Source organism: Telmatherina bonti, assembly GCF_933228915.1.
Source record: "Telmatherina bonti genome assembly, chromosome: 10".
NCBI classification, from domain to species: domain Eukaryota; kingdom Metazoa; phylum Chordata; class Actinopteri; order Atheriniformes; family Telmatherinidae; genus Telmatherina; species Telmatherina bonti.
Window position 1 is genome coordinate 18986105 of NC_136628.1, and position 27002 is coordinate 19013106.

Genomic DNA, 27002 nt, shown 5'->3' on the forward strand with positions numbered 1-27002 from the left:
TCACGTGACCAAAACAATTCGGCCATCACCTGTTCCATCTCCTGCCCTCAGGCAAAAGGTACACAGCGATGCAACCCAGGACAGCCAGACTGGCCCACAGCCAGTATCCTCAGGCAGTGAGGTTGCTGATGAGTGGACAGTAAACCTTATTCCACCGATACAATAACAGTGAATGGACTTTATGTTGCTGCATTGATCATTTTAACTCCATAACCTCACTATATGCTCCCTGTTTCTAACCTAAGATATACAATTTATTTCAAGATTTACTGTTTTTTTGTGCCTGCAAAAGCTACTATTCCCACAGCTGTGCTGATATTTACACAGTGGGTTTTTATGTTCTTTTGCACTTTACCATCACGTATTGCACTTTATTTCATATGCTATGCAGTGTTGTGATGCTGTAATGTAATTTTATTGTTTCTCATTAGACAATGACAATAAAAGTTGTTGTTGCTTGCATGCTAAATATGCAAGTAGTTGTCAGTTTCAACATCTAGTAAATTGTTTCTGTTCTGTTTGGACCTGGACATGGACTCATAAGATGTGTGTTTTTTTGGAAGTGGGGTTGTACATCTGCATCACACCTGACTGTGGGTGCCGGTTCTGTTCTGCAGCCCAGGGATGTGAAATGTTTTGTTCATGCAGAACTGATAACTGAACGTTGAAAAAAAAGTTTAATAGATTCACAAGTTTATTCTCAACTATATTCTGTTCACCACCTCACCCACTAAGTTATTGTTCCCATAAAACATGCAGTAATATTTTTCTATTCTACTACTACATCAAATCACAGTAGCTGTTATGTCTTTATCATTAATTTTCTCAATAAAAATAATAAACATATGAATAAGCAGAGTGCAGTTAGAAAGAAAGAAATCTGTAGTTTTATGACGACATTTACAATAAGATTTAGCATCTACAGGTTCACTTTTTCTAAAGGCAAGGCCATGTCTTTCACTTAATCCAGTTTGTGTATTATATATTTAGCTGTCAGCCGTTAGTGTTTGACGTTTGCTGCAGGGAAACCTCACCAACTTTGACCAGGTGTGGATAGCAATATTCATTTTACCCAGTAGATGGTAGTAAATGTACACGCAGGTATTGTTCACGAGCCTTCTGCACAGGAAAGCACTGACTGAGCAGAGTACAGGAAGTTACATCACGTAGCAGAGATGTTGCCCTCTGCTGGTCTTTTACAGGTACTACAGTGTGGGCAGAGGGTTTACACCGCTTCTCGCTTACCTCTCATGAAGGGCAGACAGACACACATGCTCTGACAGACAGTTTGTGTAACGTGGTTGCGCAGCAAGGACAGGGAAGCCTCATGAGCCAGAAGAAAGCCTGGGAAACTCTGTTCTCTGATTTCAACTGAATGGAAAGCAGTGGATCTTGGAAAATATGACTGGCAGAGACTCCCTGTTTCCTCCCTGGATGGTAGGGCTCATATAAGACATTGATGTATGGAATTAATAGGATTTTATTCCTGTGTTTGTGGTTTGTGTACATGTTTGCTCCTGCAGGTTTGTGTTTCCTTTAGCACAACTAATGTGGGTTGTTTTGTAAAATAATATTTCCTGTTCATATAGCCTTACATTGATTTGGATTAAAAGCCCAAACGTCTATAACATGTTTTTTTTTGTTGTTGTTGTTTTTTTTTTACCTGCTTTCCAGGATTCCTACATGTGCAGCATCATTCTAGCTGATGGGATTTAGTGTCCAAGGTTCTCCAGTGTATGTAAGGTGACACCAGTACAGGAACACTTCATAATTGCACTGTCATCAGCTGTTGTTTAAGGCACTAAGCTGCTTGCATTCACATGTGGTACACAAGCACACACTCTCACTTGACTGTGTGTAAGTGTCACAGTTTATTCTTAGCTGCTTAATTGAAGTAAATGTTTTACTGAGTTTGAAGTAATATCTTTTTTAAGTCAGTTTTTCTTCCCAGCCATTGTTTCATTGCTTGCCAAGAGGTGCACCTGCTTATCACCGCAGCATCTGAGGAGTTCAAGCAGTGTCACTTCAACGAACAGTGATGCATTAGATTTAAATTGCACTTTTCAAGGCATCCAAAGCTCTTTACTTTGAATCCATGATTTATTCCCACTACATTCATATTTGTTGGTGTTATAATATATGCGCAGTCGCAGCTTACCTGGTGCTGACTGACAGAGATGTGGCAGCTAATCCACACCAGCTGACTCCCAAAGCATTCATACACCAAAGATAACTAATGTTAATAGTAACTAGTGGGAAAGTGGGTGACTTGTTGTGACTGAGAAGAACACTACAACAGATTGATGATGAGATTTGACCTGCCAACTTTCTAGTTATTGGACAACCCACTCTACTGTCTACTGCCCCATGGTTTTTACTATTATTTTAAATAATAACTTTTGACACAAGTGGGGACAAAATCTGCAAACTCCTGCGGTCTGAAAGGAAATCAAAGATGATTACTTTTTGTTTTAGCCCAGGAAAGAGCTGCGTTGAAATGATATAATTCCTTCAATTCTGGCATTTATGTTCCACTAAAGGAAAGCTTTCTTACCTAGCTACAGAAAAGCTGGGATGCTGAGCAGAATGTTGAAATTAAATGCAATAATTTACACACCCTACAGTTTGCAAATAGAAAAAAGCTCAACAATGTCACTGTCAACATTTCATGCTTTCTATGTTTTACTAAGAATAAAATGTTGGTTTATGGGGTTTTAAAATAATTGAGCTCTTTTATTAGAAATTGACACTTCTGGGTTTTCTCTTTTATCCAGACAGATATATATCTCTGTGTTCAGAGGCACCATGGGAAACATCTTCCAGTGCTGTCACACACTGTTAAACTACTTTAAGGGTCAGGACACACTGGCTCCTGGTGGGGCCGAACAGTCCCCTCTTCTATCCAGCGAAGACAGCGAATGTGATTCACCAAGCCTGCCAAACAGCTCAGAGGACGATCTCCTGACAGTGTCCAATGGGATAACAAACCCTGTTCTTGAACCAGAGAACTTTCTGTTTCCTGACATCATCCTGAGCAGCAACCCTGGGGGAGAAGTGACACTAGTGGAGCCGATGGTGTGTCTGCTGGTGTCTGAAGAAGGAGAAGAGGAACTGAGGGTGGAAGAGCTTGGAGATGAAGGACAAGGAAGGAGCAATAGGGAGGGGAGCGATCAGGGCTGCTCTGAGGTTGAAACGCAGACTGAAGTTGAGACACAGATTGGTACGGGGGTGCAGACTCAGACAGAGTCACAGGCAGAGGTTCAAACACAAACCGAGGCTCTCAAGTGCTTCACTGAGACAGTGGAGAAAGAGGTAAATACACTCACAAATATAGGTGTTACAAAAGAGATGAACGACTTTGAAAAAAAACAGAAAAACAAAATGAAAAGGATCAACTCTGGCACCTGGACTGGTAAAGACAGTTGTTTGTGTGAGGAGACTTCCACTTCAATAAATCAAATAATACAAACAGAGCTAAACACCAGTCTCCAAAAGGAGTTAATCGCTGATGAAGAGAATGTCCATAAGCTGCAAGAGGGTGTTGTCACCGCTCAGGAAAGCTCAGCCTCTGCACAGATAGATCTGCACCCTGCGCTTGAACCTCTACATGAAAAAAGCAAACAACAAAACTATGAATCAGAGTCTGCTGCGGTGATGCCAACCGAACTCAAGGCAGGCAACATGGTTGGAGTAGAATCTCATAAAATGACAAATCACAGTACACCTAACACTGAGGATGTAGAGAACTTAAAGTCTGCTGGATGTTTTAAGGACCTAAATCTGCAAGTTAATCTGGGTGATCAACAAAAGGCTGACACATCTGGGTCATCATATCAGACTATGAATGTAAAGGACCACAATGACGTACACACGGATGGGATAACAACTCTGACCATTTCAAATATAGATCATATTCCGTGTCAGGAAAACACGGACCTAAAAAACAGAGAAGAGGATGGCGACACGACTGCTAGGCAACATGTTTTGGAGATGGCAGAAGCTATGACGCCGGTGAAGGATGAGGAAGGGGCTGAGAAAAAGCAGATGACCCTATTTTTAGTCGACAGACTCTTTCTGGCAGGACCACGTGTAAAAGGTATGTGATTGTATCACGTTGTATTGTGTACTTAAATAGTGCTATTATAATCAGTACATTCAGCTTGCAAGTGGGTATGGGAAGTCAAGCAAAATTGACTTAGCTACTAGTGTAGGGTGGGATGGGGGTGAGGGGCATCTTAACCTTCATTATTTCCAATAATATGATTACTAATAATTAATTTTCAATACTTAATAACAGTTACAATATGCAGTGATCAATATTGTTCAACTGATCTTACTCTAAATACTTAAACTGATCTGCAAATTAGATAAAGTTAAAGTTGAACTCTTATTTTCAACATCTTCATTTTCTTTATTATTAGTGCATTATGTTTTTTTGTGTCATTTTAGAGAAGAAAAGGAAAACCTATACCCTCAGATGATTTTGGTCCCTTACTTATATATTCATATATCTTATGTATATATTTAGTGTTGGGGAAATTCAAATGTCAACCTTATATACAGTCTGACTACTATAATCATGTCCTCATATCCAGGACCCCTGGTTGGTATGGAAGAGTAATTTGTGCAAGGGACCTCTTACCCTTGGAGCTGTTAGGAATGGGGATGTGGGGGAATAGGAAGTTATCTTTTGCTTTGTGTTTCATCCACTGGCAGAAAGAGAAGTTAAGGGGATATTAAATGTAGTTAAATGCCAGAAATATGTCGTAGCAAATGTGTAAAAAGGTTCTGCAACAGGATGATGATCCTGAACATACTAATGTTCTAATTCAACAAAGGAATACCTACATGGGCCCAGGCTGAACATTTTGCCTCTCACATTCCCTTAAATATGAATTTATCCATCCCGGTCCTCATAATCCATTGTATGTTTTAGATTTTTTCCAATTCAACATAAATTCAGAACTACATTCACATTATGGGCCTCCTCAGCAAGTTCTTTGCACGTCTGATAAAGATAATCTTTATTTCCGATAATGATAAAGACAAACAAACTGAAAAAAAAAAAAAAAAAAACACGGAGAGAGATGTAAATCAAATTCAGTTGAAGTCAAACTTTATTTCTAGAATCCATGAAAAACATTTTCACTTGCCTAATGGGGAGTACAAATCTATCCATTATAAATATAACCAATTCATTAAATCAGCAATAAATATCTAAAATAAGTAATATAATATAATAATAGAATTGATTATTGGACCTCAGTGCTCTGGTTGGACTTCTATACATTTAATTCAGTTAAACTGAAGTAAAACTGATAGAAACTGTAAGATGCCAGCACATGGAGGTTTTATATGATCATGGTATTACCTTCCTGGTTAAAAAAAAACTGCTGCATTTTTTTAACCATCAGTAGGCATAAAACTGATCAATAACATCAACAATCATATAATCGTAATATTACCTGGAGGTTGCTCCCTGAGTCAACTGGAATGAAATATAAGCCTTCACCTTACTGTAAACAGATCCTATTTATTCGTTCAGTGGCATGGTAAAAATTATTTCATACTAAGGATTGTTCCATTGGACTGACCATAAGAATATGAAAGGTCAATAGTACTGTTGCAACTACCTAAACATACTTATAAATATATATATATATGTATATATATATATATATATATATATATATATATATATATATATATATATATAATAATATAGATAGATAGATAGATAGATAGATAGATAGATAGATAGATAGATAGATAGATAGAGATCATCCCTTAGTTAATTTTTAAGGTATATTTAGCTAATTTTGCTGGTTTTGTGTCGATGTTGAAATTGCTACAACTGTTGGTGATATTTTATGATTAATTTTTCAAGGAGAAAAAACTTTATAATTTGCTCAGTTTTTATCTTCATTCCTTTTTCGTCTCATCTGTCTTCAGCACCTTCAAGTCAGGCTGTAGAAAACCCTGATGATGATGATGATCTTCCACAGCCATCTCATGATGAAGACAGGAAACAGCCAAGCCTTCAAGACGTCGTGGAGCTCAATGAGACCAGCTTTACTGTCAGAATTCTGCCTCCTGGAACAGAAAGTTTTGAGCTTCAGGTTTTGCATCAGCCATTTTTTTCCTTAAATATGCTTCACATTTCTTCATCTCACTCCAGTCAAATTCTGTGTCTCCTTCCCTCTCAGGTATCTGGACAGATGCTGGTGGCTGAGCTGCATCAGGTGCTTATGGATCATGAGATCACCTGCCACCGCACATGTTTCTCCCTCCAGCTGGGGGGCATCACCCTAGACAGGCTCACAGAGCTGCGCTCCATCCAGGGCATCCAGGACAGAGTGCTGATCAAGGTGGTGGAGGGTAACTGCCTTGTCCTTTCTGGTTTTATCCTTAGAAATTTAGACTCTTTGTGACAATCGAGCATATAGTGTAGCAAAAGCTCCAGACTTTTCTTTTACTTTAAGGTTTTGCAGAGGATAACTTCAAGAAGTGTTAAACACATACTCTGCAAACTGCACACACAGCATCAAGTAAAAAACTATTCAGTCTAATTCTTTTCTAACTCATGTTCCATTATGTTATGATATTATAAAAAAGACCCTGCAGAAAGTTTTGTCATGTTACGTAAAAGCTTATGAACGTTGCTTCTTGTTTCAGATTCATACTCTGTGCGGGATGTTCGTCTTCATCTCAGACATGTACGTGATCTTCTGAGGAGCCTCGACCCTGCAGATGCATACAATGGTGTGAACGGCTGCTCCCTATCTTACTTGTCCTTATATACTGGAAAGCACAAGGGTAATATTGTTCTCTCATACTGCTTCATATGAGCCTTGACTGAGTTTTTTTTATTTTTTTTATTTTAAAATCCCTTAACCTCTTCATGTCTTCATTCATCCCTTCAGATGGTGAAATTGTGGGTAAGAGGCAAGCATCAGAGAAGGTGTCTGTTGACTGCAGCCCACCAGAATACATCCTCCCTGGAAATAAGGAGCTACCGCTCCATCCCCTGCAGCCAATCAAAGATGACTGGAAGGTGAGAGAGCCACTTGTATAAGTCCAAAAATGCCTGGTTAATTGTTTAATATTCATTTACGCATTTAGTGGATAAAAGTTAACCATTGGCGGAATTAAAGCCTTTGCAGTGCTTGCGAGTCCTGACAATGAGCAGCTGGAACCCACCTCCAGGAAACAGGAAGATGCACGGGGACTTAATGTACATCAATGTCCTAACTATGGAAGATAAAGAGCTCAACATAACATCTTCTATGCAGGGTTTCTACCTCAACCAGTGAGTACCAAACTGTTAAGCTAATTGCAGGGTGCTAAATTCTAAAATATGAAGAGCATTGCTGTGTGTTGGTGGAGTTACTGTAATCACTGTGGTGACTTTCCATTAACTTCTCTGCTGCTTTAGTCAGCCTTCAAAACATTTCTACAACTTAGCCAGTGCCCACTTGCGTTTTCCAGAAGTCATTGAGCGACGATAAGAAGGCAGATATGTAAAAAGTCTCTCAGTTAATGTCAGTATGAAAACAAAGCCATGAAGTGAAGAGTTTTTACGTTCCATCATATCCGCCTTTTGATCCCAGGCCAAAGACCTATTTCATTTTATTCTGACCAGCTTTGACACTTGAGACGTTCCACAGTTTCACTTGTGAAGTGCAACACTCCAAACAGACCTTCATGGTAGTGTGACCAGATCAAAACCACTTCTCAGTCTCATGCCTGTGGCTGTCCATGTTTACTGAAAGATATGTGAATTAATATCAAACCATAAAAAATTTAATTCACTGGGCTGATCAAACAAAGACTGAATGATTTTAACAATTGTGATGAAAATCTGATCATCAGTATCACCTCATTCATTTACAGTCTAAACAAAAAGATGGCAGTATTAAAGGCTCAGAGTACTTACTGGAAAAATCTGTTGTTGCTTTTTTATTTTTAATGCAGAAGAACTTCTAAATCATGTTTATGCTTTGTCACTTTGGAGAAGTGTGTGTAGATTGATGAGATTAAATGAGAACAGATTCCCTTTTGTGTTGTTTGTGAAATTTATTAGAATATGAAGAACAGCACATAACTGTCTGTTGGCCTTGTAAATAAAATAAACACTGAGGAAAATGAAATGAACTATTCTTCAACTCTTCCAGATCAACAGCCCTCAATTTCAACCCCAAACCTGCAGTTCCTAAAATCTGTTGTCACTCTCTGGTTGAACTGCTGAGTCAAGTCAGCCCTGCATTCAAGAAAAACTTTAATGTCCTACAGAGGAAGAGGTAAGCAAGCAGCCTGTTTTTTTGTTGTTTTTTTTTTATTCATATCCCATCATGCATTACCTCTTTACATTAAACTTGACAAAAGTTTATGCTTCACATTAATGATTTCTGTCTCTTGCTGTGAACCAGAGTTCAGCAGCATCCTTATGAGGGTATCGCAGCACCTTTCCAGGTGTTCACTTGGATCGCTCCTCACGGAGACCACACCCTCGACTGTGTCAGAGCAGAGGAGACCCACACGAGTCGAATGGGGCAGGATGAACACACAGCTGGGCAGGTTACAAACAGAAAATAAAGAAAACTTTCAGAACATTTTAAACATGACGTTGTTGTAAGATCTGTAATTAGTGCACCAGCACACAAAAACAGAGGCTTTATTTTTGTGTTTGAGAAAACTGATAGAGATGATGATGCTAATTTTGGGAATATGTGTCATGAACTCAGAGTCGGGACTGGAATGAGGAGCTCCAAGGATGCAGGGAACTCCCCAGGAACTCTCTACAAGAGCGACTTCATAGAGAGAGGAGCATATTCAAGGTAGCATCAGAGAATTTCCAACAAAACTATTTTCATTATCTGATTAAAAGTTAAAGAAGCAGACTGATCAGAAGTTTTGCTCATACGGACTCTGCTGTCAACCAGTTAATTTAGGCTTAAATTCATACCTTGCTTCTGCTGTGAGATGACGTGTTTCTCTCTGTGCAGACCAACAGTGGCTTCGTTGCTGCTGCAGCACAAGGTGCTGTGGCAGTTATTGATGGTAACGTCATGCCGTTAAATCCAGGGGAGCCGCCTCATCAGCAGATGTTTATGTGGAACAACCTCTTCTTCAGCCAGGGGGTTGACATGTCTGAGCACTACAGACCACTAGGAGGCAATACTGCAGCTCACGCTGCAGCTGTGTGTGACTTGAGAGGAGCAGAGGTACAGAGCCTTTGTTCCAGTCTTACTTTCTGCTCTATAGAAATATAATATCTGTATTTGGACATTAAATGAAAAGCCAGAAATCAAGTTTAACAGACACCTTAAATAATGTAAATCTCTGCTATTAACCACAGATATGGCTTTATATTCTTGTGATCAAAATGAGAATACTTGTGTTGTTTTGCTGCAGGCATATATGTCTGTTGACACAGAGGGGCTTCACACACTTGGGACAGCTGTGGTGGATTATCGTGGTATCCGTGTTATTGCTCAGACAATAGTTCCTGGGATACTGGAGAAGAATCATGAGCAGATAGTCTATGGCTCTAATGACAATGGGAAAACGGTTTTTACACACCCAAGGTGACATATGCTCACATGAAACTTAGGTGGCAGGTATTTAGAGTCAAAATGAAGTCAAACCAGAATAATGTTTTTTTTGTTTTGTTTTTTTTATGTGGCAGATTTCTTGAGCTTCTGGATAAAACTAGTAAACCACTAAGAATCCAGCGTCACCAGGTGTTGGACCACAACGACAGACCTTTGGAGCTTTGTTCGGGCATCTCCACTGTTGGCATCTTTGGTAATGATGGACGCCCTTACATCTTGGACCTTCTGCGGACTTTCCCTCCAGATCTGAACTTCCAGTTTTCAGAGACAGAGGAGATAAGTGAGGAGGTGCCGAAGGAATGTCAGAGTCTTGGTTACCCACGGTTACATCGCCACAGCTTGGCCAGACTGAGACCAGAACTGATAGAAGCCTTTGTCCAACACAGGTGAGTAAGAAATCCTGAGCCACTGTATTAACTCATAGTCCACTTTATTATGTACATCTTGCTATTTCCAGCTTGGACTACCTTTTGCTTTCAGACCTGCATGACATTTATAGTATCAATTCAACAATATATAAAAAAGTCCTCTGAGATTTTGGTCATGACATGATAGCATCACTTAGCAGAGTTGTTGGCTGAACATCCATGATGAGAATCTACCATTCCACCACATCCCAAAGATGCTCTTTTGGATTGAAATCTGGTAACTGTGGAAGCCGTTGGAGTACAGTGAACTCATTGTGATGTTCATGAGACCAGTTTGAGATGATTTGAGCTTTGTGACATGGTGCATTATCCTACAGGAAGAAGCCATCAGAGATGGTTCACTGTGTGTATAAATGGAAGGAAAACATGGTCAGAAACAATACTAAGAAAGACTGTGGCATTTAAACAATGTTCTATTGATACTAAGGGACCCAAAGTCATTCATTCATTCATTATTCTAACCGTGTAGTCCGATTAAAGCTGGAGCCTATCCCAGCAGTGTTTGGGCGAAAGGCAAGGTACATCCGGGACAGCTCGCCAATCCATCGCAGGGCGGGGCTCATATTGTGGCAAAAAAATATTTGCCATACCATTACACCACCAGCAGCTGCCTGAACTATTGATACACAGATGGATGGATTCATGTTTTCACATTGTTTTCTCCAAATTCTGACCCAGCCCTCCGAATGTGGCAGCTGACTGAGACTCATAAGATCAGGCAATCAAGTTTTTTCCTGTATTTCTTGCTCAGTTTTGGTGCGTTTGTATGAATTGTATATTCCATGTCCTGTTTATTGCGTCTGCTGATATTTTCCATCTTCTTCAAGGCCTGATATGTTGTGTATTTAGGGATGGTATTCTGCATACCTTGGTTTTAATAAGATATTCTTTGTGTTAGTACTGCTTTTCTAGCGTCTTAAACCATCATCTGTCATCAGCCCATTCTCTGACCCTCTGACCTCTGACATCAACAGGTCACTCTCATCCAGACAACTGGATATATTATGTCTTTTGCAGACCACACTTCGTAAATCCTGGAAATGTTTGTGCAAGAAAATTCCAATAGATCACCAGTTTCTTATATACTTAGACCAGACAATCTGGCAAATTCATAGTAATTAAAATTCCATTTTTTCACCTTGTAGACCTTGCCTACATGAATAAATGCACTGAGTTTGTTGTGGGAAAATGTAGAGGAAAAATCCTCTTGACCATGTGATTAGCTTATTAGCTATGAGCATTAACAAGTAACTGACCAGGTGTATCAAGTTAAGTGAATGGTGAGTACATCTGTTGAACAGGCATGAGAAACGGATGTTGTTCTTCATATTTTGCTTTGTTTTGTTTTTTTTACAGGTATGAGCTGTTTGTGAAGCTAGTATCCCAGGAGCTTAGCTTGGCTAAAAAGGACAAAGCCACAAGCAGGAGTGAGGAGTCTGGCTGTGAGATGACAGATGGAGACAGCGCTGCCTGCAGGGATGACACAGGTCAATAAGACATGAAAATGAGTGAAATGATAAACTAACTCATGAGATAAAAGATGAATGCTCTACTGTGGAGCAAAATTAGTCTAAGATGACCACAAATAACCCCAAGTTTTATCCAAGTTCTTCACTTTACTTGGAAACTAAAAACTTCACATCAGCAGGTGAGTTTACACAGTTTGGGTGAAATTATGAAAGTTAAGTTCAGATTTTTTTAAAAATACTAATCTTAGCTGGTATGTAAGTAGAGACTGAATTTGCTGACAGAATGTGACCTTGTATCCAACTTTGAGGTGTTTGTATTTTACTTGAGTGCAACAACAATAATAGCAAATGTACATTATTCACATTGTAGATGCAGTTTTTTTTTATAAACATAATTCCACTCTTGAACTGGGGTTAAATTGATGATTTATACTTCTACGTTACTGATTCATCAAGGTGTATTAAACAAGAGACCTAATAGAATTTAAAATTAAAGGTTATTTTGCAGTGTAGTCATTGCTTTTACTCTTCAATTTTTAGGTAAAGTTAGAGCAGAAATTTAGGTAGCGTTTGTGATCTTGGAAAGAGTCAGAAATCAACCTTACAAACTAGCTTAAGAACATTTAACCAATCTGAATTTAAACAGAGGTTCAGTTGAAAAGGCTTTTAGCTCAAATTCTGATTGGAGAAACTAAAAGGATTTTTATTGCAATAGGTGTCATTTACTGACATCATAGTGATGAATTCCAATATGTCCACTAAACACTGATAGTTCAGGCCAGTGGCAGCAATAAGTTAAATGAATTTTTGTGTTTGTTTTAATCAGAATTTCAGAGAAGAAATGCAATCTTGAAAGCTTGTAAGGCTGTGGGTTCAGTGAGTGACTCCTGCTTTGACATTCGCTTCAATCTTGATGTTTACTGTCCAGGTACAGCATACACATTACATTTATGCATACACACACTGATTCTTTTGATTGAGCTGTGTTTCTTTTGTATTTTGCAGGTGTGCGTTTCCCTTCTGGGTGTATCGAGGAACTTCAGATACACAAACGGTTGCTCTGGGATGCAGCCGCTTTCCTGCTCTTAAATCAGATTCCAGCAGTGGTTAGTCCTGTATCAAAGTTTTGCAGTTCACATTTGTAATGCTCATAAAGGTGAATATATATGTGTGTGTGGTAGCTGAAGGACTGCCTGGACCAAACAGTGATGCCGATGGATGGTGCGACATTGACTTCAGTGTTGCATCAGCATGGTGTGAATGTACGATATCTTGGCACCATACTGAAGGAGCTGGACAAGATGGAGGAGAAAGGGAGACTCTGCCATATAAAGGTTGTTAACACTAACCATACAGTTAAACATAATCTCATGAAACATCTAAATTCAGCCAACTTTTATTCATTGTCCCCTTAACAATCATACAAAAAGGCAGTTTTACTGATGTGATGGGCCGAGCAGTAAGGCACAGTCAGGCACAGGTTTAAAGTAAAAAAAAAAAAAAAGGGGTTTTATTATGACCAAAACAAGAAAAAGTTGTTTTAACATAAATGAATAAATCAGGCCTATAAAAGAGGTCAACTTAACAAAACTATACTCAAAGAATTTTAAACAGAAGTAACTCAAGCAACAAAATGAAACAAACTGACCTAACAAATGCCACACAAGGGTAAACTTAAATAGTGGCTGATCAGCCCAAACAATAACAGACAAAGGGGATGACGCACAAAAAACTAACTAAATGAACAAGAGAAAACCCTAAATTCCCCCTCCCATTTCTGCCACTGGTTTGGTCCAATTCGCTGGCTCCAAAAGGAAAAAGAAAACAAATTAACACAATTATACTATCACAACATAAACTAAAATGCGCACTTTTTCAGAATAGTTGTGATGCTACATGAAACTAATGTCTAACAAAAATATTGGTCTGCAAATTAAATCCTGGTTGAACAAAAAAAATCTAGGTGTATGTGTGATGCATTTTGACATCACCTATGTGTGGCTGTGGACACAGCCACTGAATGCAAGAGACCTTTTGTACTGAGGCGGACATTGTTGGTAGAAAAAAGTGTTTCTACTAAGAAAAAGTTACAGTTTTCTTATTACATACAGTAAGAAACAAGATTTTTCCATTCTCTGTGATAGAGAGAAAAATAATCTGCAAACTGCTTACATATTATAATTGAATGGATTTCTCAAAAAAATTACCAAAATGTACCTCTTCTTTGGTTTGTTTAGGACAGAATATCCCTTTTTGCTTTATCAAACTCCAATTAGTTACAAAACAGGTTATACTCAAAGTAAGCAGAACAACTTTGTACTTTAAAAAGGCACAAATTATTTCACACTGGGAGCTGCAGAACTACAGTGAAGCTGCCTGAAGGAAAAATCCATTTTTTTAAACTAAAGTTTTCCAGAAAACGCTCAAACTATTATTGCACATCAGACCAATGCAGTTTAAGGTGTTGGAATGGAAAACACAAAAGATGAAGATTGTTAATTAATGAATGATATGAATAATATTTTTTGTGATAATACTGTTGTTTTCTTTATCCAGTTTATTTTTTCACTCGCAGTGTTAACAGGATGAGATGCCTGTGCACATAAAAACAATCGACAACAATGTAACTTAGCTGATGCTTTTTTTATCAGAATCTTATATTTGTCTGAGAAAGAATGAAAGAACTAATATTGATCAAACATATTTGCCAAAACTGCTCCTGTTATCGTGTAAATTCACAGCAGAATTCTGAAAAGGTTTTCCACTAGAATGGACAGAGACATTTGTCGCCATAAACAGCATACTGATGATATGACAGATGATGATGATTTGAATAGACAGCGTCATTATTTATGTATGCAGGCAAGTTTGCTGGCCAGAAATTTTTTTTTGTGTTCAGGGTAAGTCTTTTCAGGGCTTACTGTACTTCTTTTTATACTGCGCCCTTGTGGATTATTTAAAAAGGCCAGCGTCTGCAAAGTTCAGGTTGTATAAAATGACTGCGCATTTTGCTTGGTAAATCAAGCTGGTATTAGGGAAAGTCCACTTTTTTTGTATCTCTTAACACTTTTCATGCTCTTTCAAGACAACTGATGTTCAAATTTATATTTTAACTTAACAGTTCTTGTATTGTCAAAATAATGATCTTGGCTTACTGTGTACTTATACTATAAGATACCAGTCTGCTATGTGGAAACACTGGTATGACTGTCTTTTGTAAATATAGTTGTATGTTTGGTTGTGTTTTTTGATGGACCTGGAGTATAAATAATGAGCTACATACTGGACAGAAAAGTTGCAAAAACAATAAGTAAAACATATTTGTATACATTATAAAGCACAATTTCCCATTAACAAAAAAAAGGAATATAATGGTTGATATAGTTTGTAATATGGTTTTTTGACCAGATTCTGTCCTTTAATTTCATTTCATTTAACCTTTTAGGATGTTCCAATCCCATTGACTTAATAATTGATTTCCTTGCAGAGAATTTCTACCTGTGAGGTCATCATCAGAAGTGCGAAACACATCTTCAGGTCATTTCTCCAGGTGCTTTATAGTGAAATGTTTCAACTTAATTCTTTCATGTCTCATTTGTTTTCTAATATTAACATATATATTTTATATTCTCTGCCAGGACGTTGAACCTGCAGCTTTCTCTGCAGCTGTCAGTCACTTCTTGAACTGCCTCCTGAGCTCCTCTTACTGTTTCTCAGACTCCTGCTCTGATGAGCTCCTTCCTCACCGCAGGAGCCGCCGCCGTCGGAGTCATGGGAGTCGTGTTAGCTTGATGGCAGGCAGCGCGTGGGCAAAACTGACTTCTTCTGAGCTGTGGAGGAGGATCAGGGTTGAGGCGCAAGAATATTACCACTACACAATCATCAGGTGTGTGTGTTTGTGCAAGTGTGGGATTATGTGTGAGTGCAGAAGGACTTTACAGTCTTGTCTTCTGTGTTTAGTGAATGTATTGATGAAGTAATAGAGAAGCACAACCTTCAGAAGATTTCCCTTTTAAGAGAGATGGCCATTAAGACGGGCATCCAGGTGAGACATCCATGGTATTTCTGTCTATAATACATTTGCATGAAAAATTAAATTCACTTTCTGGCTTACGAATTTTAAGATAGACATTTTTTTAAAAAAAAAAACCAACTTTGTTGTCATCCAAGATAATATGGGCTGAGAATTACACAAGCTTTTTATGAATATCTAATATCCTCCCCGGTGTCTTAGCTTTGGCTCAAGCAAAGGAAAATATAAAAAGGAAGAAAAATTAAACATTTTCTGAATTTTACCTTGTTGTAGGCTGCAAAAATGGTTTAAATGCACCTTGCCAGGCCATCGAAGTACTATAATGTATATGATGTTGAGTTAAACCACTGTCTCTGAAGCACTTTGAATAAATTAAATAGTTTTCTATAAACGTTTGATAAATGCATGTCCTGAATGCAAAAAGTGAAGGATACCTTTACGCTTCAGGAATATATGTGGCCGAAGTCTGACATGCACTTCAAAACTAGAAATGCGTAAAGTAGCAGCATAGCTTTGTCAAATTAATTAAGTGATGCGATGAAATGGACCTGTTTTACTTCTCTCTCTTTGTATTTAGGTGCAGCTTAGAGAGTATGCCACTGAGTCTCGACACAAGCCAGTGTTTGGCGAGGAAGATGTTGTCAACATGTTTCCAGTTGTCAAACATCTTAAACCTACATCAACTGATGCCACGCTGCTTGTGCAGGAAGCACAGCAGGCAGTACAGCAAGGTGAGAGACTGAAATGCAAATGCAAACAAAACAGCATGAGTTATGCTTAACTATGAACAGTGGGGTTACATTATTAACTAGAAAAGCACAATGTTAAAGAATCCTTTAAAAAAATTCCTGGATCCAAACGGTGATCCGGATCACCACCAAACTTAATCAGTTCTTCCTTTTCACATTTCCAACCAGTCCTGAAAATTTCATGAAAATCCGTCATTAATGTTTTGAGTTATCTTTGTGGTGGAAAATACTCTGGTCTTGAGAAGTTGTAATACATCTAAGAGTCAACTGTCTTCTTACAATGAACATTTTATTATAAACTAATACAAGCACACGCTGGAGCTTGGAGAGAGAACTCTCTCTGCAGATGCTGAAGTAACACCCAATTATAAACCATGCTTAACTCCTCCTAGTTGCTGGGCAGACCACAGAAAACAATCATTCTCTTCCTGACCTTTAACCTTAAGCAACTGGTCAACCAAGCAGTTGACAAAAACAGATGCCCTGCAGGAAACTCTTCCTGTCTCAGACTTTGTCTGCACATTCCAGACAAGGATCATATGACTTAAAGAAAGCTTTGTGCATAGACACAAAACACAGCAGGATCACAGCAAATCAATGCATATATGTCTAATACTTAATACAAACCAAACTCATAATAATTTCTCCAACACTCTCCCTCCTCTTGGTCCTACAGGACCAACAATAAGAAGAGAAATTATTATCAGAACGCAAAAATACATACAGAAGACAACATTCTCAAAACATCAGGAGCCTCATGCCTATCAGGTTTTAAAAGAATCTTTCAGAAATTACAATAGTGAGGAGCCATTCACTTCAGCTTCAAAATCTGAGTCTAACAATAAATGTAAGAAAAGTGGAAACAAATCATTCCTCTTCGGGGGTGACAGAGGTGTAGTGAAGACACTGTCGGCGTTCTGGTGGGACTTGGCATATCACAGTTGCAGTGGAGCGCTTCTTTCACCTTTCACTGATCTTGCTTGAGAGCGAAGGCTGGTCTTCAGGCGTGAGAGTAGACTATCTCACTTATCCACGCAACCACAGGGATTATTCTGCCCTTTGTTGGGTGGTGCGTTATTCGTCCATAACTTCAGACTGAAGAGCTTCAGGAGGTTCAAGCAATCTATAGTGCCAAGCAGCTCACTCTGCGACCTTTACCACTGTCTGGGTCGTCAGGAAAACCTGAAATGGCCTAAACCATCGATGTTGGTTCCAGCGCTGATGTTTAAAGCTTCTCATCAGGACAAAATGAAGTGAATAGAGCTGCATAGATGCTGATTCATGAAGGGCAGCTTTCACCTGTGTGCAAATGCCTGAAAAGGGTTCTTATGAGGTTAGGACAGTATGTTAAAACATTACTTTCACACAGAGCTGTGTCTGAACAGGCAGTCTTGGAAGGAACCATGCCTGCTTGGGTGAGGGTCCTGCAAAAAGAATAACAAAAAAGCCCATGTTTCCATGTTACGCATGCGCATGTACATCAGAACCAGAAAAAGTACTTTTGGTCCAAGGAAGATCTGAAAAGAGAGCCAGAAGGAAATTTCCCCGTCTGCAACCTGTGGGAGGAAAACATTCAGGAAAATGGCATCCAGAAAGTCATTCATAAGAGAGTGCCAAAACATGGACTTGTTTTCAGCTAAAGAGTAAGCTCAAGTAAGCACGAGAACTGAGACGGGAGAGCTGCAGCCTCCACCATGTCACAGTCAGAGCAAACAGCATCAAAAGGAAAATCAAGTCAGGGTCAACTAGAGGTCGGTCAGGGGCCAGTCCTGGGGGGTGCAGAGGATAGTCAGTTTCAGCTAAACAGTCATGGAGTAAAACATGAACAATACAAAGCAACAGTTAGGGCCACTCAGTTATCTGGTAGGTAATCATTCAAAGTAACCAAATTCATTTAATTACTTATTGCAAAGTTCCTATCAGGTAGTCTCATCTTAACCAACAACCAGAAAAAATCCTCTAGCACTGCATAGCAGGACATGTGTCAAACTGGACTCCCAGCAGTCTGACCAACACTTATCCATGCTGGAATTTCCTTTCTGATTTACTGCTCGTGTTGTTTATGTCATGTCTGCTAAATGACAGAAGCAGAACCAAACTGAAGAATCTCTGCATATATTAAATAAAGCTCATTCAGAACTGTTGATTTAATCAGTAATGTAGTCTAGTTTAGTCTCATGGTTTACTCTGATTTGTCTCTCTTAGACTCCAACAGACCCATTCAGGAGCAACACACACAAAACTGAGATCATGATAAGACTGGCTTTCTATTCCAAATATATTGTGAACATAAGCATAAGCATAAAGCAACAAGATGTAAACCCATCTTTAACAGCTGGACTTCAGGTACTGAACAGCCAGAGACCTTCAGGTCATAATAAAGCTGTTTGTTTTCTATCTACATTTGAACTAAAGCAGCATTTAGAAACAAACTTCTAATACTGATGGCAAAACTGTTTTCATCTACAACAACACGACACACACATGTACGTGCACACACTCACAGCAGCATTTCTTCCTTAATGATTTTAATGCAAACGTGTGTAACAGAAAAGGCCAAGACTAACGGTTTAGCATAGTTAGCTTAACTTTGGAAGTATCAATACTGTTACAAATAATCTGCCTCATATTCATGTTATTTTGAGGACATACAGGGCTTAAATGACTTGTTTGTTTACTTATTAAGCGTGTTAACTAAGAGACTGGTCTATTTACTGGCAGCCATCGCAAGAGTTGGTTCTACTCTTTAAACAAAAATCATCTGATGTGTATTTTAACCACTGAGCATATCTGCTTTAATTCAAAATAATGAGTTCAGATTAGGGATAAAACACCAAGCTGTCAGCAAATAAAACACGGAGATTGTTGTACTTGTGTTGCATTCACTGAAGTCGGGAAATTACAAAGCTACCTTCTTATTTAATGTCATATAGCGGCTTATTTTTTTCTCGTGTTTTTGTTTTCTCTTGACATCTATTCTGTCTCAAACATTAAAAACTTAGTATTCATCACTTTTTTTTTTTTTTTTTGAAAAGGCGGCAGAATTTGACACCTTTTTTTTGTTTTTTTAAATCTATTTATTTTCCTATAAAGCATAGCGTGCCAGAAGTTAACTTGTCTGTATAAACTGTTCAGCTTCCCTGCAGCAAAGCAGAGATGTCTGTGTCATTGTTCAGTTGCAGAAGTCTGCAGGAGTGCAAAATTTTATGCATGCTCATAAATGTGGTATAAAGCTAAGCAGAAACAGTGAGTAAATGTTTGGTTGTAGGGCCTCATTCCTTGGCCTGGTCTTGTGGATAATCATTCAGCTCGTATCACTCGATCTGCTCAGGAGTCAGACGCGCCACAGCCACCATGCTCTCCTCCAATCAGCATACAATCAGAAATTCATGCCAGGAAGTGCCCGACACATGTTCATCAAAGCTTCCTGGTAGATAAATCAGATTCATATGTGTAATTAATTAAGAGTAACATGTAAAGGATCAGAGAGTGGGCAAAAGTTCCAGGAAGCAGATCCAGGTTTTCCACAGAGAACTGAGTGAACCCAACAGTCTTTCTGACAGAATCAGGGTGCAGCTTATTCCAGAAAACATCATCTGATTCTGTAGTTGTGGTGGGACTTGTGCTGCCTGCCGGCCACATCCGTTAGTCTTTTACTTCCAGAAAATTCCACAACTGAAACACAGTCTGAGAACAAGGAGGATCCATCACCTCCAGAGGTCAAAGGTGAAAATCCAGCTCAAATGTCCACCATAGAAGCCATATCCACACTGTTCACAGTCACAACCAACAGGGCTCTGCCAGACCCTCTGGTTCTGGGATCTCCGGGCCCCATCAGCAGCGGCCGGGTCCATGCAGGTCCATCTGCATATCAGGTTCTGCTCCAGGACTTAGATCGGTCACAGAAGGGAGGTGGAATGATGCTGTAGGTTGTAGGGACCGTTTCTGCTCCAGTCTCCTGACTGACCACGCGTGACACCCAGAACTCTGCAGTGACCGGATCAAGAACTCACTCTCCCCCAGCCCCTCCTCTGAATCCCCTCAGGCAGGATAGACAATTTTAGGTCCCTGTGGACCAAGCTGCATGCTGACAAGGGTTTAGAAGGGAAAGCTGCAATGTGTCCAACACCATACAGCAGATGAGCTTTTGAGACTGAACCATTTGGTCATGTAGTGTATTTTCTTCTCCAGTAAGGGGAAAATAAAGATCATAGCCTCATAATTATAATAGTTTTCTTCTGAATCCTGTGGCAAACATATTATGTGGACCATGTTCTGTACTGTGAACATCATGTAACTTGAATATTACATTGTAATTGTGTGTGTGAGACTATATTGTCAGTGGATTCATAACTCAGTTCTCTCCTGGGAAAGCTGAACATGATCTTGCTAAGAAGATACACTTGTTCTGAGAACTTCTCTTCTCGCCGTTAGCTCACATTTAGCTAAAGTGAACTTATTGCAAGAGAAATTTACTCTAGCAAAGTTACGTTGGTTCACCATTCCTATTTTAAGGTCAAGAATTTTCTCTTTTTTCCCTAACATTATGCTTAGTTTCAGCATCCTTCAGCTGCGTTATTTATTTCCAGTTTATCTAAATTTATTTAGACATGCTAGGTGTAAATTAATAATAGCAGTAGTAAAGGAATAAAAATCACCTTATGAATGTCTGAAAGGGAACAGACAGAAACCTAAGTTTATTGCCCACACAATGTACAGTAATTTAACAGAATAAGTCCCTAATACTATAAATCACATCTCTCACATTTCAGATTTTTCATTCTTAATATGTTGTTGCTCTTTAAAATGTTCTCAGGTGATAATAAAGAATGCTTTTCCTTAGGAAAAGGTTCCACATTCATACAGGGAGTGGCTTTTATGCTCTTATAAAAGCTTTAGGAAGAAAAGCACAAGCAGCTATTTTACACAGAATTTATATGTTTGTTTCTGCCTAACATGCTATGACATCATCTCCTTCAGTGAGCAGAAGGCCTTTAATGAACACACTCTTTTCCTCACTTCCCTCTCTCATACATTTTTTGTTGTTTGTTTTTTTTCCTTACTGCAGTAAATTAGATTTTACACAAACAATTCACTTCAACAGTTGGATGAATGCATGTGAATGGGTCGTGCCCCCACGTTTGTCTACCCCCACACAAGCTTCTAGGCTCTCCTGCGAGAGTCCGGTGTGGCTTCACAAGACGTGGTTTTAATTCTCCACACAATCAGTCCAATCAAGTTTAACACAGGAAATTTTACACAACCACCCCAGTTTACCCCTCACATGAAGACAGAGATTTCAACTTCTTAATGGTGCTGTACATCAACCTCCTACTGCAAAGGAACTAGTTCTGTTTGCAGCGGATGTACACAGAGGGTCAATCCCACACCTTTGTAGAATTATCAGGCAAAATTCTCAATGTCTCCAGAAACCAGCCCACACAGTTTCTTCTCTGTTCCTCCTCACTCAAGATGGCTTTCCTCTCAGTCTTCTAACTCAAGGTCACAATGAGAATAATGAAGACAATTGACCACAAAACAGAAAAATATTGTGATTATTAATTAAGATATTGATTATTAATTTGTGATAAATTTCTAGTAATGTTTGACTCCAGTTTGAGTCTGAAAATTAATGTAAATTTAGAATAACACTTCTCACTATTGTCTTTTCACACTGGTTCAGAAGGAGTCCTGGCGTAGTCGACCACGGGTGGGAGAAAGACGTCCTGTCCTCTGAAATTCTCTAATTGAGGTTCTTAGGATGAATCTGTGGATTCAGGTGGCCAACCCGTCTATCCCCAACCTGGGCGGACTGACGCAGGATCCCGAGACGAGCCCCCAAAAACTGTGGTGGAAAATACTCTGGTCTTGAGAAGTTGTAATACATCTAAGAGTCAACTGTCTTCTTACAATGAACATTTTATTATAAACTAATACAAGCACACGCTGGAGCTTGGAGAGAGAACTCTCTCTGCAGATGCTGAAGTAACACCCAATTATAAACCATGCTTAACTCCTCCTAGTTGCTGGGCAGACCACAGAAAACAATCATTCTCTTCCTGACCTTTAACCTTAAGCAACTGGTCAACCAAGCAGTTGACAAAAACAGATGCCCTGCAGGAAACTCTTCCTGTCTCAGACTTTGTCTGCACATTCCAGACAAGGATCATATGACTTAAAGAAAGCTTTGTGCATAGACACAAAACACAGCAGGATCACAGCAAATCAATGCATATATGTCTAATACTTAATACAAACCAAACTCATAATAATTTCTCCAACAATCTTGAACACAAACAAACAGATAAAAACGGTAAAAACGTAACCTTGGCGGAGGTAACTATATACACTACTCACAAAAAGTTAGGGATATTTGGCTTTCAGGTGAAATTTATGGAAAATGCAATATGTTCATGCTACAGTGATATAATATCATAAAAGTAAGACATTTAAGTAGAAGGATGCACTACTGATTTCCTCATCTCAAAAAATTCATTCAACACAAAAGGTAACAACAATGGTAGTTACACCACAACAAAAAATTTGAACGTCTCAATATCTCGTCATGTGCCCTTGAGCATCAATTACAGCTTGACAACGACGTCTCATGCTGTTCACAAGGCAACTTATTGCCTGCTGAGGCATGGCATCCCACTCTTCTTGAAGGGCAGCCCTCAGGTCATTGAGGTTCTGGGGTGCAGGGTTTCGAGCCTCTACACGACGGCTCAGCTGATCCCACAGGTTTTCAATGGGATTCAGGTCTGGAGAGAGTGCAGGCCGTTCCATTTGAGGTACACCAGTCTCCAACAGCCGTTCCCTGATGATACGGCCTCGATGAGCAGGAGCATTGTCGTCCATGAAGATGAAATTAGGCCTGTGCTGTTCATGTAGGGGCACAATCACTGGATTAATGATGTTATTCAGGTAGTATGGGCTTGTCACTGTACCTGTCACTGTATATCACCTACACACTTGGTAAAATGTAATAAAATTTGACTTGTCTGATAGTATCCAGTCTTTTTTTCAACACAGGAAGTTATGCTTTCACAATATATGAGCAAGTTAATTCTGAATGGTGCTGTCACTAAGCAACCATCTTATCTGATGCTTTGCTAAATTTCAATGCATAAAATAGGAAGTATTTTTTAAAACATACTTCCTATGACATGTGTGAGGAATTTAACAAGCAACATTCACAATATGCATAGTTAGTTTACAACAACTGCTACGCTGTCTGTCTGTGCCACAAAGACATCCCATATTACGGGGACTGAAGAGAAGCAGCAACTGCAGCTTTAATTCTGTTAAAATGGTTTCAGCCGTCAGAAAATGACGCAGTTATCTTGTAATGCAACTGTCCTTGAACCTCAAAGAAATGACTTTGTATTAGACTATAAATTTTAGCTGCTGAAGTCTCCATAAGCTGATTTATTTTGTATAAAGTAGACATGTGGATGTTATCTACACACTAGTAAAAAAAAAAATTGATGGGAAATGGCTTCACTCAGGCTACGATAAGATTATATGAACCACCCACTGTGTTGCAGTGTTTCTGCATAAAAAAGCCTTGAAATTTAGCACTTGGTATATCCAGAGGAATCAACCCTTTTCTGACTGCTTATAATTCTAACTTTCTCATTTCCTTTCTGACTTTTATAAACAAATAGACAGTTGTGATGTACAGTCAGTTCATATGTAGGACAAAAGTTATACTTCTCTACATGCTCAGTGCATATATTTGTGTTTACTTTTCAGGGCTTCTCAGAGATGCCCTTGACATGATCAGCCAGGCCCTGACTCTTTTCAGCAGCGTATGCGGGGTCCTGCATGAGGATGTGTGCATGTGCCTGCGTCTTCTGGGACGGCTCTGCTATGTCTTGGGGGAAAACACAGATGTAAATAGCGATTACAGCTCATTTCTGATTTGATGTTGTCCATGCCTTTTACCTGGTTCAACACTTTTAGTGTCATCACTCACATCTGTGGTTGTTCAATGTGGATCACGTAAAACAACAGAAGAAATAAAGTCAGGCTTTTGTTGCATGTCTCACAGGCCCTCAGCTACCAGGAAAAGGCTGTTATGAATTCTGAAAGAATAAGGGGTATAGATCATCCACAGGCCATCCAAGACTATGTGAGTTATTTAACTTTTTCAATCCAAAAATAAATGACTGGATTTCAGTGTAGTATATATTGATATATTTTAATTGTACTATTCGTGATCCAGACTTATCTGGCCCTGTACTGCTTTTCTGGAGGATACCACTCAACTTCCCTGCAGTTGCTGTATCGTGCTCGGTACCTCACCCTGCTTGTCAGTGGGTATGATCATCCACAAGTTGCACTGGTGGATGTAAGTGTTTCAATTTCAAAGTGTTTCTGTTGTATTTATTTGTGTATTGTGTATGTAAATCAGCTCCAAAGTGGTTTACGCAGATTGGTTTGACTGTACTTAATGACCAATTAAGGATTTGGAGCGTTAGATCCACTCTGAATCCTTTCATAAAAAGTTCAACAAAACAAATAAAAAAAACAAAAGGTGATTGTATTTTATTAATGCAGGGGATAGGTTTATTTAACAAGCCTGCCTTTCTACTAATCTTGGGCATTAAATTCAGTTACAGTTCAATAGGTGAAGAAAGATTTATATGTCACCTTTGACTAAAGAAGTCACAAACAAAGCAGAGGGGTTAAACATCCTAAAAGACATTTTATGTATTTTATTTACTTAATGTTTAATTAATACATGTTATTATACTCAAAATCTTTTGTATGAGTGCATCCTGGCCAAGACAGGCGGTCAAAATAGTCAACATTGAGTAAAAGAATCTCCATTCACATTGCTGTTTCAGGGTTTATGAGGGCTAAAACTTCAGAAAAGATTTTTCTAAATGTATTAAAAGTTTTAATGAATTTGTATTTAAGCAGGCATCCTTTACTTTGTTTGTGTTGTATCAACCATTATCCCTTTTGTGCTCCATCTTGACAGAGTATGCTGGGTCTGATACTTTATGGACTGATGGAGTATGAGCTTTCGCTCAAGTTCCTACACAATGCTTTCATTTTAACCTCAAAATATCATGGTATTAAATCCCTGAAGTGTGCACACAGGTAGGTAAGAGACATTGGCATCATGATCCTCTTAAAAGTTCCTTTTTTTCTTAATTTAATGTCACCTTGTCTCTTTTCTATTCAGCCACCATCTGCTCGCCACCGTCTATGAGAGTACAGGGGAGTTTCGTTTAGCTCTGCAGTATGAAAAAGAAGCCTTTTCCATATATAAGAGCCAGGTGTGTTTTAAAATGCTGTCTGCGTTGATGTTTATTTCATGCATTGTGCTTATGAATATTAAATGACTCTAGATTGTTGTTTATATGGAGGTTGGTGAGGACCACAACAATACAAAAGAAAGCTCAGAATACCTGAAGAGCCTCACTCAGCAGGCTGTGATCCTTCAGAAAGCCATCAATCATATCTACAGTGACACATCAAGCACCAGTATCCCAGCTCCAAAGGTTTGCAGTTTTGTAAGAATATGAACAGAATAGCTCAACAATAATTTAGATGTATGCTACCTCAAAACAAATTTCTTTCTATCTACAGTTTTCCACACCAAGCCTTCCCTCTGTCCTTCAGCAGCTCAACCTGATATGTGGAATCATTTTCATCCCCCTTAGGTGAACACTGAAAGTTTCAACACCACAGAATCAAATGAATCACCAACATCTCACCTTTTACATGAAGTCCTACAGTAAAAGCTGAATGTATTTCATAATTTCTTCATTCATGGTGTCTGTCTGTATTGGGTTTTTTTTCCAGCACGAAAGAACTTGCGGACCTGAGGACTAAACTGAGAGGAAAAGGAAAGGTTCAAATGGAAGAGCTAGAAAATCTATTTAAGCAGAAAGGCTTGAAAACCACTGACAAAGCACTGCAATACTGAACTGTGGAACAAACGGGCCGTCTCAGTGTACTCTGTGAAAACAGTAATGGACGAGCAGTGAAGATTGCAAATGAAAGCTAGGTAATAGTTGGTATTCATTATTTGTTTAGGTAGATGAAGCTGCCACCTTTTACTAGATGAGTTTATTCTGTTTCTCTAAGACTGGATATTATAAAAGCTCTTATCTAAAATACTATACAGATTTTGTTGTAACATTCATGAATGAACTAACCATACCTTTGATGCAAATAACATGTTTTTAACAGAAGAAAAAGAGGTACACACTAGTTACAAATTAAAATGATGCCGCAAGATAAATGAACAAATACAGTATGTTTCAACTGCTTATCCTGAGACAAATAAATAAAAAACAACAAGTGTAAGTCTCATGAATTTTAAGATTGTTTTGTCAACTTGCTCCCTATTGTCTCCACTGTGTCTCACAATTGTGCTGCACTTTCTCTGGAAAATATAAATTGATTGTGATTATTCAGTACCTGAATATTAAGATAATATATTTAGAAAATGTGGAAGCAGCCAATTACAATTCAAATCAAATTAGAGCCATTAATAATCAGGGAAGACTGTCTTCCTCTGTCGGTCCCCACAGCTGAAAATAAGATTGCATTTTGAACTTGTGCTTTATGCTAGTTGCTCCACTCAAGTTTGTTAAATTAAATGTTAGTGTTACTCCAAAGTGTTAACTCACAACTTTAAATATGGAAATACACCACAGTACCGTAAAAGTTTAATAGATTTGAATACA

General features: G+C 38.8%; 1 protein-coding gene across 1 annotated transcript; it reads left to right on the top strand.

The window, feature by feature from the left end:
* Window positions 1-1355: 1355 nt before the first annotated feature.
* Window positions 1356-26307, top strand: LOC306761235 (clustered mitochondria protein homolog). The gene is made up of 31 exons (XM_079247344.1): window positions 1356-1437; window positions 1675-1738; window positions 2775-3684; window positions 3925-4096; window positions 5953-6119; window positions 6207-6378; window positions 6676-6816; window positions 6924-7054; window positions 7155-7309; window positions 8175-8300; window positions 8430-8577; window positions 8745-8837; window positions 9006-9224; window positions 9415-9587; window positions 9689-10000; window positions 11399-11529; window positions 12338-12439; window positions 12517-12617; window positions 12693-12845; window positions 14999-15061; window positions 15150-15397; window positions 15472-15556; window positions 16122-16275; window positions 24049-24188; window positions 24347-24427; window positions 24521-24646; window positions 25283-25404; window positions 25490-25583; window positions 25674-25808; window positions 25897-25970; window positions 26113-26307. The coding sequence occupies exons 3-31, from the start codon at window positions 2806-2808 to the stop codon at window positions 26234-26236; spliced, it is 4821 nt and encodes a 1606-aa protein (XP_079103470.1). The 5' UTR covers window positions 1356-1437; window positions 1675-1738; window positions 2775-2805; the 3' UTR covers window positions 26237-26307.
* The last annotated feature ends 695 nt before the right edge of the window (window positions 26308-27002 follow it).

Bases quoted from the DNA above. Each gene is read 5' to 3' on its own strand.
- LOC306761235 (XM_079247344.1), top strand. From the start codon at position 2,806: ATGGGAAACATCTTCCAGTGCTGTCACACACTGTTAAACTACTTTAAG. The intron at 4,097-5,952 runs GTATGTGATTGT...ATCTGTCTTCAG, and splicing joins GGCAGGACCACGTGTAAAAG to CACCTTCAAGTCAGGCTGTA. The intron at 8,578-8,744 runs GTTACAAACAGA...TCATGAACTCAG, and splicing joins ATGAACACACAGCTGGGCAG to AGTCGGGACTGGAATGAGGA.